The 17,586-nt window shown below is 31.2% G+C and overlaps 1 protein-coding gene and 1 long non-coding RNA gene across 7 annotated transcripts in view; one reads left to right on the top strand and one right to left on the bottom strand.

Annotated features, from left to right (window-relative positions):
- Nucleotides 1-2,259: 2,259 nt before the first annotated feature.
- LOC100743327 (dynein beta chain, ciliary-like) overlaps nt 2,260-17,586 on the top strand; it is a 54,020-nt gene continuing 38,693 nt past the window's right edge. For 3 of the 6 annotated variants that reach the window (XR_004462814.1, XM_033324202.1, XM_033324205.1), the window contains exons 1-6: nt 2,260-2,484; nt 2,991-3,194; nt 3,735-3,926; nt 5,289-5,498; nt 5,754-6,028; nt 14,906-15,024. Coding sequence is in view for 5 of the 6 variants with exons in the window: in XM_033324202.1 (XP_033180093.1) it covers nt 2,284-2,484; nt 2,991-3,194; nt 3,735-3,926; nt 5,289-5,498; nt 5,754-6,028; nt 14,906-15,024 (1,201 nt within the window). In the remaining variant the exon portion in view is untranslated. Of the gene's footprint in view, nt 2,731-2,990; nt 3,195-3,734; nt 3,927-4,602; nt 5,139-5,288; nt 5,499-5,753; nt 6,029-14,083; nt 14,551-14,905; nt 15,025-17,586 lie in introns of those variants that run through there. The other 3 variants (XM_033324203.1, XM_033324204.1, XM_024371759.2) reach the window with 3 other exon arrangements.
- On the bottom strand, nt 11,410-13,740 carry LOC117152430. Its single transcript, XR_004462815.1, has 3 exons — nt 12,118-13,740; nt 11,659-12,022; nt 11,410-11,567 (listed from the first exon to the last, which is right to left on the bottom strand). It is a non-coding gene; the product is annotated as an uncharacterized LOC117152430 (long non-coding RNA).

Raw genomic sequence — 17,586 nt, 5'->3', positions numbered from 1 at the left:
TTCACCCGATATCTCTTAGGCCTTTCATCCACGATACTACATATATTGCCATTGTTTATTTTGTTAATAATTTTTTAACAAATAAAGAGCTACGGCTGAAATCTTCTGAAGGTCACTCGGAACCTTGATAGTAGCTGTGAAGGTCACTGGAGGTGGTTCCTTTAAGTAACAGTTTTACCAAAATGTAAACATTTTTGTATTGTACAATACATGGAACAGAACACGTCTTACTAATTTCAATGATGTTAAGACATGTTAAGGTCAATGTCTTGGGTAATTTCACAAATACATATAGCTTCAGACATATACATGAAAGTAATATTTCCAATAGGACAGGAGAACCTCAGTTATCCGAATTAATTGGAGCATAAGGGTGTTCGGATAATACAATTACTTTCCTGATAATTCGTCTTCAAAAAGATGTTCATTTTTGTTCCATGTATTTGAAAAAAGAACATAAACTGTAATAGCAACAAAGCAGATAATGAATCTCTGAAAATTCATCATTGTTTTACATATTTAAATAAAGAACATAAATATCAATAATACCGATACAAATAATAGAATTAAATATGATTCGATTGGAGATTTATGAGCCCTAAAAAAATTGTACAATTTTTTTAGCAGATCTAATTCTGCAAATTTACGTTCCTCGTGTGTGTCCGTCTTAGCTGTGGTTTCTAAGGCCTCAAATACTTCAAAACATTAAGGAACATCATCATTGCCATTATATTCGTGTCTCGATCCATTATTCGAAGCACACATAACATTAGTGTCACGGCCAATCGAAGAATACTTATCACATTGCAACCATTCCATCACGTCGATGTTGTCACAATCACCGGATCCTGGTATTGTATTCAATGCAGGAAGAGTTCCTTCTACATGTGCCGTATTATCTTCCGCTTCTTTCTGTATGGTGTCTTTAACGAAGTTCATTAACTTTTTCCATCCTCTTCTTAGTGTCACATATTTGGCGCCTAGCCAAGCTTGCGCCGCCATACTACAGCAGCGATCCTTCAAATCTAACTGCTTGTGAGACTGTATCACCTTTTTCCCAGCAATATCGTTGATCGTTAAGAAAAATTCTTGCTGAGAATTGAACCGAATTAAAAACTAGCAATATTAAAATGTATCCACCTCGAAATCATTCGTCCAATTATTATTTGAACATTTTCCATTAGATAATAATATTAACAACACCCAAATCCTAACTTGTGTGTATCTTATAATATTACAATGTAACGTATAATATTAGCTTATCTATTTATCACTAACTCTGTGTGTCAATACTTAACGTATGTCGTCTGATCTGTTAATTAATTTCATCGCAACATCCTTGTAAAAGCGAATAATTTGTATTCACAAACTTTGAATAATGTGTACATAATTATTTTTATTCATACTAATATTCAACATTCGTTTATTATAATACTTCAGTAATGTAAATAGATTGTTCTCAATCGCAATTAAATGCGTTGTTGTAACCTGCTCTACGTGGCATGTTTCCTCCTTTTTTAAATAATCCTTGGTAGAGTTTTGCCCTGTAGAACATTCGGCAGGTTCCTTCAGCTATTAAGGGTAGCTTGTGGGTGCTAACTCTATTGGGCTAGCACTATTACAAGAATGTATTTATAATTGACCTCGTGTCACTTGGTACTGTGATTTCTTTTTCAGTCTTCTAACGGTCCTGACAGTGTACAGTGTATTGACTAGTGCGTTTCAGTGACTCATTGTTGCTGTTTTGTATTTATTGAACACCCGCTGAATTTCTTTCTTTACAGTGGGAACTTGAAGATCTCTGCGTAGTTCTTCACTATTATTGTACATTACAGTATTGTATATTACAGTCTATTATTCTACAAAGTACGATTGATTGCATGGCTTCCATTTTAGCAATATGGCTTTTAGCCACTGTACCCCATAATTGGACGCCGTATGACCATACTGGTCTTATTATGACTTTATAGATTAGTAATCTGTTTTCTATACTAAGTTTCGAGCGACGATTGGTTAAACAGTAAGTGTTTTTTCTTTTAATTCTTACTTGCTGTATTCTTTTGTGTACGTGCTGTTTCCAAATTAATTTTGAGTCCGAATGGAGTCTCAGGTATTTGACCACCTTTGGTTTTGGCATTTCATTGTTGTGAAGTGTGATTTTTGCAGTATCTTCATTCTGGAGGGTAATACGACTATGTTTATTATAATTGACCTTTGTTCTCTGCTCTACCAACTATTGCTTCAGTGCATCTACATGGCTTGGTGAGATGTTAACTGCTTACTATGGATTTTCATGCATTGCTACTATTCCGGTATCATCAGTGGATATACAGGCTACAGTTTTTCGTGTTGGTGAAATGTCTGCTGTGTATAAAGTGTAAAATACTGGATCCAACACACTTCCTTGTGGTACTTCAGCGCTTATTACTTGCGTATCTGAGTTCAAATCTCTTATTCTTTTACGTAGAATGTTCTGTTATTTGGGTTTTAATAGTTGACCAATTGCATCTGACAAATGTTGTTTCTGGTTTTCAGCAAACCTTCGTACCAGACTTTGTTGAACGCTTGTGTTATGTCTAAAAATAGGCATGTGCAGTATTTACGGCTTTCCAGAGCTGTTACAATTTTGTTAATTAGCCTGTGCTCTTGTGGAATGTTTTTCTCTAGATTTTAACTGGTGACCTGGCATTAATTGTTTACTGTTGAAAATCTCCTTGATTCTGATTATAAGTATGTGTTCTAGAGTGTTAGATAATATTGTGAGGAGGAAGATAGGACATTATGAGGAGGATTCGTGAATGTTTTTGCATATAAAATTTTATGCGCAATTGAGAAATTTAATTAGAAAAAAATTTTACTTTATTTTTTTCTTAATCTCTCAGTTACGTTCCACTTTTGATGATATCCTAGTTTGTGTTTATAATATATATCTCATATTAATCTGTCGCATGTATCGATTATAATTTTATAATTATAATTTTTTATTACAGTCATTATTTGATACAGTACAAGATTATTTGAAACTAGAAAGAATAGAAATGTTCGGCTTAAAAGCGAAGTCACTACTTTCCATGATTAATAATATTTACGAAGAGTTTATTAAATTGTACCAACAATTTGGAGACGTGTCTTATGAAGTTTTAATGCCAGAAGAAAAACAATTCACTGCAGATTTAAATGAATTTTTCGCCTCGGTAAGCAATTTATTCACTAAACTCTTCGCTAGCTTCTGAATGTTCTCTAGTTAAGTTTAATAACTTAAAATCCATGTAGGCACATAATTTTATTGAACAAACAAGTTTTAATTTTATCAAGAAATATGCCGTTTATGAATATTTTACCAGTAATATTTAATAATACTAATAAATAGAGTGTCCAGTTAGAAGTATTATCAGTTGTGTCAATTATAATTTTGAAATTACAATTGTCTATTACAATCATTATTTGATACAGTCGCATGTTATACTATTCCATATAGTACAATAAGCAATAAAGAATTTCTTAAATTTATCTATTCAATGAAGTTTCAATTTTTTTAAATAAGACATATAACAATATAATAAATTCTATCACAGATTTTGATGTTCTTATTAAATATACGTATCATTTGTTTCAATATTTTGATATATTTTTTCATATTTTGTATATTACATTTATAATTACGTAGATTAGTACATATTTACCTGTTACTTTACATGTTTACTAATCAATGAAAATTCTTCCTGAAATAAAAGATAGAGCAGTTTGATCGACGATTGGCAAGCATTTTCGACCAAGCATTTGCTGAATGTTACAACTTAGAGTCGTTCTTTAAGTTCGTTTGGATAATGGGCGTAATTGCCAACAGACCTATAATAATGGCCCAATTATGGCACAATTATGAAGAAATAATTCAAAGAGTAGATCAACACTTCAGTGACCTTAAGGTAGGGCTGAATTATATATTATTATATTAAGAAATTAATTTTTACTTGTAATTAGTAACAATAATACTCTGGCTTTAACAAAAATGGCTTGAAATTATTCGTATTTTGTATAGAAATGAACTGTAGTTTTTTATAAGGTAAAGCTTAAACGTTCTTGATAATAATTTCAATAATTTCTCATATGGGTATATTGTTATATGGTGATGTAAGGCTCATAATTTCACCATAACAGAAATTAAGAAATTTATTAATCGGATAATATAAGAATTTACATAAAGTTAGATGAACAGAAGAAACAACAATGAATGTGCAATTTTAAATTAAATTTTGAAACCGTTCATTTGACCGGGTCTGGCGAGATTGGTGTTAATATGCTAATATGGTGTAATATAAAATAATACATGTTAGAAAATATTTTGACGATTTTAAAAAATATATTAAGTGAGAGAGAGAGAGAGAGAGAGAGAGAGAGAGAGAGAGAGAGAGAGAGAGAATGTAACGATAACAATAAAAGCGAAATCTCGTTTTAAGAAAGATATCAATGAAATAACATTTATTACCATATTTCTCAGTCTGCCATGCGATTATATTGCCTTATAGAATTACATAAAATTGTATGCAGAGAAAATTAGGAAGAAAATATTACAAATGGAATATAACAATACTATACATGTGAAAGTTATCATTTTTGTTATTACTGTCTTAAACATTTGTGTAAGTGTCTCTGGATCGGTGAAAATTTGAAAAAGAAGATTGTCATAAAATTGACTTTGAACTTGAAGTTCAAGGCTAAATTCTTTTTTATTGCACCGCATCCTACGCACAATGAGGACCAAAAATCTTCAAGGAACCTTTGCAATTGATCCGTTTTCTTGAAAAAAAGAATGTTAAAATTTAGTTAATTTTACCATTACCAGACTCACTTTTCTACATTCCATTCAAGTTTCTTCTTAAAATTATTTAAGAAGACTTCAGACGATGGAAACTGCACTTAACGCGACTCGATAACGATTTTTCATCCACATACTCATCCAAGCAAAAAGATAACAGATAAACGAAATAAAAATATAATTATATACCTTGCACGATTCTCCAGTGACATTATAAAGAAACAATTAGGGTAATTACAAGTCCGTAAGTATTCGTTTAAGTTAGTAAACCATTAACTATAGTTAATGGGCAGTGATAAGAACTAGGCACGTGGGCAGAATGGTATAAAGTTAAATCAGTTATAAATTAGAATTCATTTGCAACAGAGTGGCAATTCTTTATAAGAAATAAACAATTGCGTCATGTAAATGGGTTAATATCTTATAAGAAATATTACGAGTTGCCAATTATAACAAACATTTTGTCTTGTAGGTGTTATTCGACAAGAATTTTAATTCCGGAAAAGACAACGAGCTTTCGACACTGAATTCGTATTTGCCTGTAGTGAGTGCATCCCTGTGTTTTTTAATGAGACTTCGTAAGAGAACTCTTCTCCCAATTGAGTGCATGAAATTAATTGACCATCCTTTAATTAATGACAAAATGGAAAACGTACTCAAAGACAAATACGAAGAACTTGAGGTAATATGCGATAAAATAATAATAAATGTTAATATATATTTAAGTACGTTTAAAGCTTGCATTGAACTTGATCAATCTCTTCTTACAATACTGTTTCTTCTTACTTGATTTTGTCATGGATAGAATATTTCCTTATGTGTTTCTCTAAGATCTCCTTTTCATTGATTTACAATAATTTGTAATTGATCAGAATATACAATAAATAACGAAGGTACAGTATATTTATCATCTGTTGATTATATTTATCTCTTCAAGGCTATTATTGACGAAAAGGAAAAAGAAATATTTAACGCCTGGGCGGAGAAATTGCCAGAAATTTGGGAAACTCACTTAACGAAAACTCTTTTAAACGTTAGAGAGGATCAACTGCTGGAAACGAATTTCGACTTTGCTTTAAAAACTGCCTTGAAAGAGATTCGTTATATGATAATTGCGAAGATTCCCGATCTTCCTCAAGAAGCCATAGATTTTTATAATAAATCACAATTCTTCTTCATCAGCACTTACAATCTCAATCTGATAGTGAATTGGTAAGTCATGCTTTTATTTTTATAGATATATAGATATAGAAAAGAAGGAAGATATCTCAATTTGAGGCGTATATTTTCTTTCTCTTTTTCTTCTATACAGTTCATTCATAATTTATACGTCACAGAAAAGTAAAATGTCCCCTTTTTTTGAAGAGACATTTGAAAATCATTTTGGTATTTGCATAATACTATTAGATCAGTGACAGTGAGAGAATTTACAATTAGGGGCCACAACTGTGACGGCCAAAATCAAAACAGCCATTTCGACTGAAATGTTTTTGGTTGCGAGTAATGATTGTAAATGACCGAAAAGTATTTTTCATTCTCGATTACCATTATCGACGAGGGAAATTTATTTCGGTAGATCGTAACAGTTATCGGTGAGAAAAATTGCATTTCCATTGCACACAGTAGTTATCGAAGAAGAAAATATCGTTTTGGTTTTTGGTTTCGATTAAGTTCTCGGCTTCGAAGTTTCTGTTTCATCACTACAAATAGTACAGTTTTCGTTAGTACAAATTACTAACAACCATGACAACCATAATAAATTGTAACAGAGCGTGTTTCGAAGAAACTTTTCATTCGATAGAAAATTATATTTATCAACCTTCTTATTTACAATCAAATCATAGATTGAAATCAATAACTATTATTAGCGATAGAATTTGCCCTAATCGATAAAGTCCTGTTAAATATTATTATGACGAAACAACATCCTGTAACAGTCGTGCACAAGTCTTGAAATGTAATAGAACAAAAAAACAAAGAAACAAAAGGCAGCATCGCGACAATATAAAAGTAAATATATATAAGATTTATACTTTCATTTATTTATTTATCATTTATCATTTACAATAGACGGATATCTTTCAATAAAATAGCTTATTATAAAATCTTTGATTCTGAACGTGTACTGAAAACACACGTGTAGTTGGTTAATACATGCAATAATAAAATAATAAATATATATATATAATAATATAAAGTATATTTTATGTTATTCTACTATATTATTATTATTATATTATTATATTTATATTATATTATTCATTTTTATTATATTATTATTTTATATTATTATATATGTATACATATAGTATAAATATTATATAAATATATATAGTCATATATGCAAGTGCAGAAACTACCAGATTCAAATTCTAAATGTAATTTCTCTGGTATTCTCTTGGTATCCTGTAATAGCTTGAAACCTTCCTGGTTGAAACCTATTGAATTTACCAAATTATTTGTGAATTAAATATTTCTATATTTATTTTACAGACTAATTCTATCCAAAATTTTGAGCTCGCTAATAGCAGGTACTTCGTATAACTAATTGTTCAAACACCATTAATATGTATTAGTGTTGATGTGGTCATGTTTGTCGTATATATTTTTCAATGCATTTCCTCGTATTTTCTTTTTCGTTCTTTATCTACAATTTTTGTATCTTCGTGCAAATCTGATCAATTTTCATATATTAGGTTGTTCCAAAAGTTTCTTTCGTTTTATAAGGAAATAATAGATGCACGATATTTTGTGTTTTATGTTGTTTTATTGAATTGTGTATTTTGCAGTAATAAAACAAAATACATCATACATAATTCTATAAAATAATATAAAACAAAAAATGTTGTGCATCTATCATTTCCTCATAAAACGAAAGAAACTTTTGAGACAATCTAATAGATAATTTCACATTTAGAAAGTAGGCCTGCACTATCTTAAAATAGTTTTATATTTCAATACTTTCTTTACACTTTATATGCCCTGTGTTTCGTTATCCATTACCTTACCTTATCTTAGCTTTCTACATATTTCTTGTCTCCTAATGTTCGAGATTTCGCCTCGTCTGAATCCCTTTGTTTATGTTTGACGACTAGGTTTTCATGAAACACTGTTGCTTTATCGTTTTGTCACGCTGATATTTATCTTGTTCTTGTATAAATTGAAATTCATATACAGGCTGGTCTAGAAATCAGCATTTCTCACGCACATATTTTCATATTTTTCTTTTTCATTAATCCTTCTTGCAGGACAGAGAGGGGTAGCTACTGATGACGCGGAAAATGTATTTTCTCGGTGAACGTCCATTGCACCTACGTTTAGGACGTTTATTAAGATCCCGAAATGAGATATCACGACAAATGTTACGTAACGTAACGCGACATCGTAGCGAACTAGTCGTATGTATGCAATAGATACGAGATTTTTGTAATGTAGAAGAGGCGATTGTTGACAAACCCGTTGCACAACTAGGAAAGAAAGTCTTGTATTATGCGAACGAATAATTTTCCCATAATTTGGTCATTTCTGATAAACTCGGTTGTGTGCAGAAAATAATTATTATAACAAATACAGTACAACCCGGTATAACTTCGGGGCACACGCTGATTGATTTTTGTCAGAAAATTAATTATCTGATCGACGCCGAATGTCACGACGACTCTTCTACGCGTTTTTGATGCGTCTTCTTCTTGTAACAACGGGGTGGTAGCCAACCAAATGGCTGCGAGATGTTCGATTTTCTTGCGAGGTCGTGTTGTTCTTCCAGTTCAGATAATCTCAGCGACTTGTATCGTCACAATATGGTTACAGCATACTCTTCGGAGATATCGGGCTTATGCCACGTCCATCGCTATTGGATGTGAAATAAGCTAAAAATCTTAAATTGCTCATGTCCTCTTCGTAGATCCTAAAGTTGCAGATCAAAAAATATTTACAGAGTTTAATTTTAATATTTTACAAAATACGAAATATCGAAGAAATTACGAAAATATTTATAAAATTTACAAACCTTGCCGAGGAGCACCCTACGTGGTTCATTAAATTCTTAATAACGTGTTAATATCCCTACATCTTCTTCAATCTTAAGATTACGCTTCGACAGCAACCTGATGCAAATGTGAAACTGTTATTAATTCGATAATACTTGAAATGTAATAATAATTTACGGGCGTATCACTGAATCGCCATCCATACGTGTAATATTACGTCGTTGTCATTCATCATCATTTGTTTTTCATCATTAGTGATGAGAAGAATTTAGGAATAAACTTACATCACTTTCAAAAGAAATGTTTATGCAATTTCATTTATTAATGAAATTTCAATCGATTAGAACAGACAAGCATTTTAAGATTCGGATTGTAAATTGTTTACAAATAAGAAGGTGAAAGTATACATAAATTCGTGCTTCCTTAAATTTTTCCAAAAAAGAACCTATACCAATTCTACGATATTAGTGAAAGACATCTTTATTAATATTGCTGTAGTTGTTAACATTGTTTTATTATTATAGTTGATTGTATATTATTTTTTATTATATAACAACGTAGTTGTTAATATTGCTATAGTGGTTCATATCGTTTTATTATTATAGTTTGTTATATATTATTTTTTATTATATATTAATGTAGTTGTTAATATTGATACAGTTGACGAAAAAAAAAATCAAAACGGTGGTAAATTATAGAAGCAAAATAAAAGCTCATAGTATCCCATTGATTAACAATTTATATAACCATCCAGAGAATACTTCAGAGAGATCATCCGGTAGATCTGATAGAAAGATAGAATTCGCCTGTAGACATTTTCCCAATGGAGAAATCGTCTACGTGATATTCAATTCAATACTAAACGTAAGAATTTGTCTAATGTCCACGTAGACAAATTGCAAAGAATTTTGGAATTGAAAAGAGGAAGCAATTGGAACGATCACAACATAATCTTTCCAGTAATACATATGTAGAAACTACCAAATATTTGAATTAATTTCTTGTTCATTGTTGCCGTAACATCAATATTCTTCATCTTTATGTAATCATCAGAAGAATCGCATTCCGTTGGTGTCTTATGCTTGCTGTTGCAATCACATTTACTTATTGCCTGGTTATTCGGAATATTATCGGTTACTTTCACGGATTGTAAGCAGGTCTCGTTCCTCGTGTAACTAAGCATTTAGAAGGAGATATAATTTATCATTAAATTTGCACAACTGAATGGGATCAAATAAAGAAGAACTTTCATTTTGCTGCGCAATAAACACTATTATAACATCAGTTCCTAACCAGGTAGCTGTTTTTTACGAGTATACTCGTCATGAAGAAATGGTACAACATTTTGTGCTATGATGAGCACTGTTAGTAATAAAATTAAAAAATAAAACAGTCGTTTCGTTACAGTTTAATTTCATATTATTACAGTCACACATGCTCTGTCTTTGATGAATATACTCGTCATGGCTTGCTCTTTGCGTTAAATTTTAGGTACGCACTCTTCAAAGTTTTCAAAATGCTCGCAACAGCTAACCAGTCAATTGTTAAATTTTTATCGTGATCTTATAGTTCGGCTTGAATTCTTTGAATTTTATTGAAATCAAATGTTACATTTTCCAACATTTTTTCACAATCTAATTTTGAAATTGCCAGGCAAGACCATAGACAATGTAGATTAATACCGTCCGCTGGTTCTCTGCTTGAAATTATGTCCGTATTATTGTTAGAATACATGTAAATATATATCTTCTTTGTTTACATATATTACGTTTAGTATTAATATATATTATATATATAGTTTATATATATATAAATACATTTATATTTGTTATGTTTATATTATTCTTTTCTTATATTTACTTGTAAATCATGCTCCTACGATTTTACCGGAGAAGCAGGAAATACCCTGTATAATTATATATCATATATATTATTGTATTATTATAATATTTAATATTTAATATTATTGTTATTATTATATTATATGTTATGACATATAATGCAGTATATAATATATAATATACAATAATATAATATAATATAACATAATATACATTATATATCATATTTTATTAATATATAATAATATATTATATTATAATATAATAGGATATAATACATATTATAATACAATACACATCATATATAACTCATATTTGTAATATGTATTATATTATAATATAATACGTCTAATTTTAGATACAAGTCGCTATATGTTCCCAAATACAATTCCACGATGTGAAAACGTGATCAAACGTTGACCGCGTTGGAGATAATTTGTCTTCGATACGTGACTGTCGCATAATCGATTGTAAAACGATTCGTGCGTGGGCAGACGTGTATCGCACAGTTTATCGTAAGATGTTAGGTAATCGTATGGAAAGACAGCTTTCTTGCTGAGAAGTTCGAAGTCGCTTTCTGGAAGATATTTGACCGCGATGTTTTGTACGATACGCAATTTACTCTTTTCCAAATACGATAGGAATTTGAGACAGTCGATGAAACGAAACTTCACCCATTCTTTTCTCCTACCACGCGTGACTGTAAAGTGTTTCACGAAAGAAATGTGCGTCTCTTTAGCGAGCGCTAACAGTTATTTTACCCTCGAACGTGTTGGCGAGCTTCTTAATGACGAAACATACGTTATAAATGGACAAATTGTGGAATACAACGGGTATGACGATCGGAGTTCCATAATCTAAATTACAATTTCTCTTTTTCTTCTTTTTATAAATGCCTTATGGAATTTATACAATTTGCACCTGCAAATAGCATACATTAGTAATCGTACATCGTTTCGAGAATTTCTTAACCTTATTATTATCATTATTATATATATTATTATTTTCTGACCTTACCAGCCCCGGAATCAAAATTGAATTAAAAATCATACATTTATTGTTATTTCTTTTGATCATCTAACTTTATGTAAATTCTTATATCATCCGACTAATCAATTTCTCCATTTTTGTTAACACCAGGTTTACGTGACGCGACATTTTGACGCATTTCGAAGTTCACGAGAAAAATTAGCCCTTTTATATTTTTCTTTTACCATTTTTGCTGGCTATCTTCCGTTTAACAAGACAGATATATACCGAAATTCATTTCCTTCGAAACTTTCTAGCCTCGAAGTTTGCTACATACGTGGTATATTTTATCATATTAGAATATATTTTATCATACCACATTCGACGTAATCGGAATGTCTGTAAACCTAGAAAATAATATAAGAATTATTATATAAGAATTATTAAGAATACAAGAATTTACATAAAGTTAAACGATCAAACGAAATAATAACGAATATACAATTTTTAAATAAACTTTGAAACCCGTTATTTCAGCAGGCCTGCTAAGCTTAGTGTTAATATTCCAGCTGTTGGATTACACGATTTATTGCACGAATTACTACTCATTATCACACAAGCGATTACACGAATGACGTGTAGGACATCATGTCAAATGTAAATGTAAAATGTAAAACATAAAACGACAATGATCACGAACCTTTACATCGTCTGTTTACAACAGTTTTTCACGCTCGTAGCACCAGATGGCGCGATTGAAGTCAATCCATTGTTCTTTCGTAAGACTATTTACTGAGCCGATCCTATAAGTTTTCTAGTTGATTAATCTGACACTAGGGAAAGCCATTGCTCCTAGTGCCTCCCTGTTATTCGCAGCTCGAGTTCAATTAACCCTCCGCCGCGTTACCCTACAAGGGTGAGAGTTTTTCTCTCTCTCCCTCTCTGCTCGCTCCTTTACGAGCATAACTTGCTCGCAGAAGGAGCGGATAGCCTCGTAAAAAAAAATCCGGTAAGTGCCGCCGAAAGGCACTCCTTTCATACTACAAAAAAGTTTTTTTTTTACGTGGAGGAAATCTTCATAGACACCTTCTCGTTACACCCTGTGACGCGGGGCGGGGGACACAGGGTGGTAGCAGAAGGTAGTGCCGGATTCTTACCGGCTAAAAGCTCCACAGTGAATCAGATTACCGTAATCAACTGCGAGTGATCGCGACGGCCCTGGGGTGTTGTCTCCATTCTTTGCAGATATATCCACCAGGGCGAGGATTCGAACTCGTGACGCGTCGTCTCCAGTTCGGGACCTCAACGAGCGTACCATAGATGGCTGCCCCACATAAAAAATTAACCTACATCGCTTTCAAGTATACTCAACCACTTTGCTACTCAAATTCTTATTCAGCTTCGTATTAAACATTTATTACCGTGTAAAAGCAGTTGAAATACGTAATATTAAGGTGATTAAAAAAATTAGAATTGTGTGGGCAATTGTAATAAGCCAAGATATTGAATATCAAAATGAAAAAGTTTTTGTATGAAAAATGATCGTAAATCGATGAATTACGCGATAAAATACAGGAAAGAGTCACGAAGTTAGGGGCAAACGTTATGAACACTGAAATAGGCTTAAAGATGTGGGAATTCCATAACATATGGCAATAGCAACTGCGTCCACTCAGAGCATCACCGATATTTCTAGAATTCAGGGAAAATATTGTTTATGAAAGTTACCGAGAATTGTGGTAATCGTAGAATTCCAGTAATAAGTTCTTTTCTTGGCGATGAGCGTATGGAATACTTCTTGTTCAATTAATTTTTTTAAATAGCATATTATACATTTTTATTTTCAGTAGTAATAGGTTTATATCATGTTATCGGCCTAAGTAAAAAATCGTTTGATTTGCAAATGACTAAATAATTAAAAATCGTAATTATAACGATGATACAGTGTACAAAGTGTTCTGTTTAAGTGAGTACGCTGGAATATCTGACGAGAAATCAAAGTTATAAAAAATATGTTCTTACAAAAATCGTATGTGAAACAAATATTGTTACAAGTAAGAAAAATTTGTTAATAATTCTTTTATATACCTTATTCTTCAATGTGGCCACCATTATTTAGAATACGTTTGTGTATTATTAATAATTGAATTAAACATTACATAAATTACAATTACAAATTTAATTACGTCGTACCCAATCACATTGCATTTCGTAATTTAGATCTCTCGGTTAATTAAATTGCAATGTAATTCGTGATCGTAATCGAAATATAATTACAAAATGCAATGCAATTGAAATACGATTACAAAGTACAATCTCATTAAAATATAATTAGAAAATACGATGCAATTGAAATATAATTACGTAATGCAATGCAGTTGAAATAAAATTACGAAATACACTGAATGATATCCAAATTGAGAAACAATGAGAGGAGGAAAAGATCACAGTTTTTTTTAAAGGTTTCAAACAGAAAAAAATTACTATTAATGATGAATATGGTATAATTCATAAATATAAAAATTCGCCTCAGTTTTTCAGAGATTCAAATTGTAACTCAGTTACATTGTATTTAAATTACTCTTGTGATTCCAGTAATTAGAGATTCAATGCATTGATAAGTTTGAATTATTTAATTCAGTAACATTTGTAATTTTACCGCAGTTTCTGATGTTTGTAAAAAGTGTCTTCCGGCATCTTCCAACGTTGCGCTAAAAGTTAAATGGTAGATAATGAAAATTAAAATCGATCATTGATCAATTATCCATCTAGCAGAATAATCTTTCATTTTTAACGTTCACTCCAGCGTTAGCATCTTTACCATGCGAGGAGCAACTGTATGGCACGTGAAGGTGTCAGACTCAGCTAACCGACATTTACTGACTGTCGTGACTCCAATTTATCACTCATTACACGAAATACCACCGAATAGCAGGTTGTTGAATTTGTCTCAAAAGCCAGTGTAATATTAACGAAAAGATATGGTGCCACTTAAAAACAGCAACTACGTCAACCACAAAATATCTTTTTAAATTAATACTTTTATCGTCACAAAATAATTTCTATAAGAATATTTTCTTTCTAACTTCTCTTATCTCTCGTGACACGTTTCAACGGAAGATGTTTCACTTCAACGGAACACCCTGTATATACATGTTTACCGTTAACAAATTTACGATAATTGGTATTTTCCAAAATTTATTAAATGATACTTAAATGATATTTAATAGTTACTATAATAGTATATCCTAGTAATGTAGTTTGTTTTTTAAACAAATAATATATTTCAGGTATAACAGAATACGAAATGAAAGCGCTCCAGTAGAATTTCAGTTAGTGGAAGACGAAGTTGAAAATATTGATAACTTGATTAATTATGGCCAAGAACATTATGATTGGAATTCGGAAGGTATAGAATTGATAATATCCCCACAGTTGTACATCTCTTTTAAATTAAATTATACTTGCTCTTTAACAATTTCATACACGTATAAGTTTCGTAATAATAATTATTAATATAATACTTTTATTATACTAATTTTTATTATATTGAATTTTATTACGTTATTTTAATAATTATATTAAAATATAATTATTGTTATTTTGTATGCTTCATGTGTTATCCACAGTTTGCTTTATACATACTTTGTTTGCTTAAATCATTGGATCTGCTATTACCATTTACCTTTTATCATCAAGTTGATTTCTATCGATAACAAAAGTTACAACAGAATTACCGTAGAAGTCCCTCTAATCGTCCCTTGTCTACCTAAAATATTATATATATGTAATAACGAAAATCCTTAGGTTAGATCAGACAATCGATTCTGGAAAATCGAGTTTATTTTGGGAATAATTAAATTAAATACAATAATAGTTGATAACAAATCTACCACAAATTTTATCTGAAAAATCGGGAATCGATTTTCTAAGTCTTAAATTACCATCCTTCTCTCGTGATCTATTCTATTCAGCAAATGACTGCCGGTAAAATAAAGCAAAAGTAAAAATGTCGGTTGGCGGGTAGTTTGAATTCTATAGAATTTACACACATATATATAAATTGTCTAATAAAGTTATAAAACGCGTTGAGTCTTGCAAAAGCACAGTAATTTGTAGGAAATATTTCATACAAATGTTTATCCATGTGGCAAGTAACTACAGAAGGTAACTGTTGGTCGCTTAAAATATTTCGTAGAATCGGTGGAGGTTAGGATTCTATTATTACGTCGCAATGTAGTGTGTAATATTAGGTTGCGCTAAAAGTTTCTTTCGTTTTATAAGGAAATAATAGATGCAATAATATTTTTTGTTTTATATTATTTTATTGGATTGTGTATGATCCACTTTGTCTATTACTACAAAATGGAAAGAAACTTTTGAGACAATCTAATCTAATATCTCGGATGTATACAAAACATGTTTGTACGAGTTTCACTATGATTACATGCTACCGAGTTCTGTCGAAAGTTGTACAATTATGTATACGGATATACGTATACATAACTATATATACGATGTACGATAATTTATCATCGATATAGGCGATAATTTCATTTACGAGCTGACGTGCGATAATTCAAGCAATAATTCAATAAAATAATAGAAGTAGAACAAAATGAATCATATATAACATTCAATAGAATAATATAAAGCCAAAAATATTATTTGCTTATAAAGCGAACGAAACTTTTGGGCAATCTAATAGTATGTCTGTATATCCAGAGTATTCCGCAAAAACGTTGTCAGTCGATTAGAGGATGGTTGCACGTGCAAAAATAAGTCGATAATGCAGGATAATAGTTTTTTGTCCGGAGCTTCATTTTCGGGGAAATAGAGTTTGATTGCTTGTCAAGTAGTTTCGGATGTGACTAATTATAAAATAAACTTTATTAGGTTCGAGTATAGATACAATTGGTGAGAAGTTATTCAACGTGTGAAAATAAGTAAAAATATATCCTGAATAAAATTTCTTTGTTTAAAGTTTCATTCTCAAGAAAATAGAGTTTGAGCATATTAAGAATTGCTCTAGTGCAGGCGTATGATAAATCGTCAGATAAATATGATAAATCTTCTTCTCGAGAACAGAACGTGTTGTGAGAAAAATTTATTATACAATTCTTACTTAATTCCACATATAGAATAACAACTTCCTGTCGATTATTCGCTTCTGTCCAATCCGGGATTAGTCCAGTTCAAATACAGTTGACAAATTTTCAAACACATTTTTCTTGAAATGAAAGGCTCGGACAAAAAGATTTTATTCTATATCCCCGATTTATTTTTGTAGAATCAATATTTACTTGATCGACTACCTTATCAACGATACCTTGTATGTACATTATTATTCATGCATTTCAATCAATATTTCTATCGATAAGAAAAGTGACATACGGCTTTTTGGAATTTTTCTAATTTATCCAATTCGTGCATAGCACGGATGTGCCTGAGAGAACCCGAAAATGTTAGGTCAAGTCGATAATTTATCTCAGGAGCGACTCGGGATCCCGTGAATTATAAAATTATAAAGGTTAGAACATGAGCGAAAAGTGATACTGAAGCGAATATAATATCTAGAAATGTTTGAGATCCCAAAAATGTCAGGAAGCCGATGCTTGGGACGAGTCGTGTTCTCAGAAATATTAGATAATTAGACATTGCCGGGACTCCCAAGAATCTCGGAATTCTCGCTAATTATAAGATAGTATTGGCTTGAACATGGAGCAGGAATATTTTATTATGAAATATTATTCTAAATATATCTATCACATATTTCATTATTATTTTTGCTTCATATCTTAGATTATGTAATTTTATAATTCTTGAAAAACCCGAAATTTACAGGAATTCTAACAATCTCGAATTACTAGATACTTTAGAGAGCCCAACCCAATTCCGAGCAAAATTGTTGACTCGATTCCACCCGACCCGACTCAATCCGAACCAATTCGATTCGATCCAATCCGATCCG

The sequence above is a fragment of the Bombus impatiens genome, unplaced genomic scaffold (assembly GCF_000188095.3).
Source record: "Bombus impatiens unplaced genomic scaffold, BIMP_2.2 scf_1674, whole genome shotgun sequence".
Taxonomy (NCBI): domain Eukaryota; kingdom Metazoa; phylum Arthropoda; class Insecta; order Hymenoptera; family Apidae; genus Bombus; species Bombus impatiens.
The sequence above is the reverse complement of the archived record's forward strand: the minus strand, read 5'-3'. Positions and strand labels throughout refer to the sequence as shown.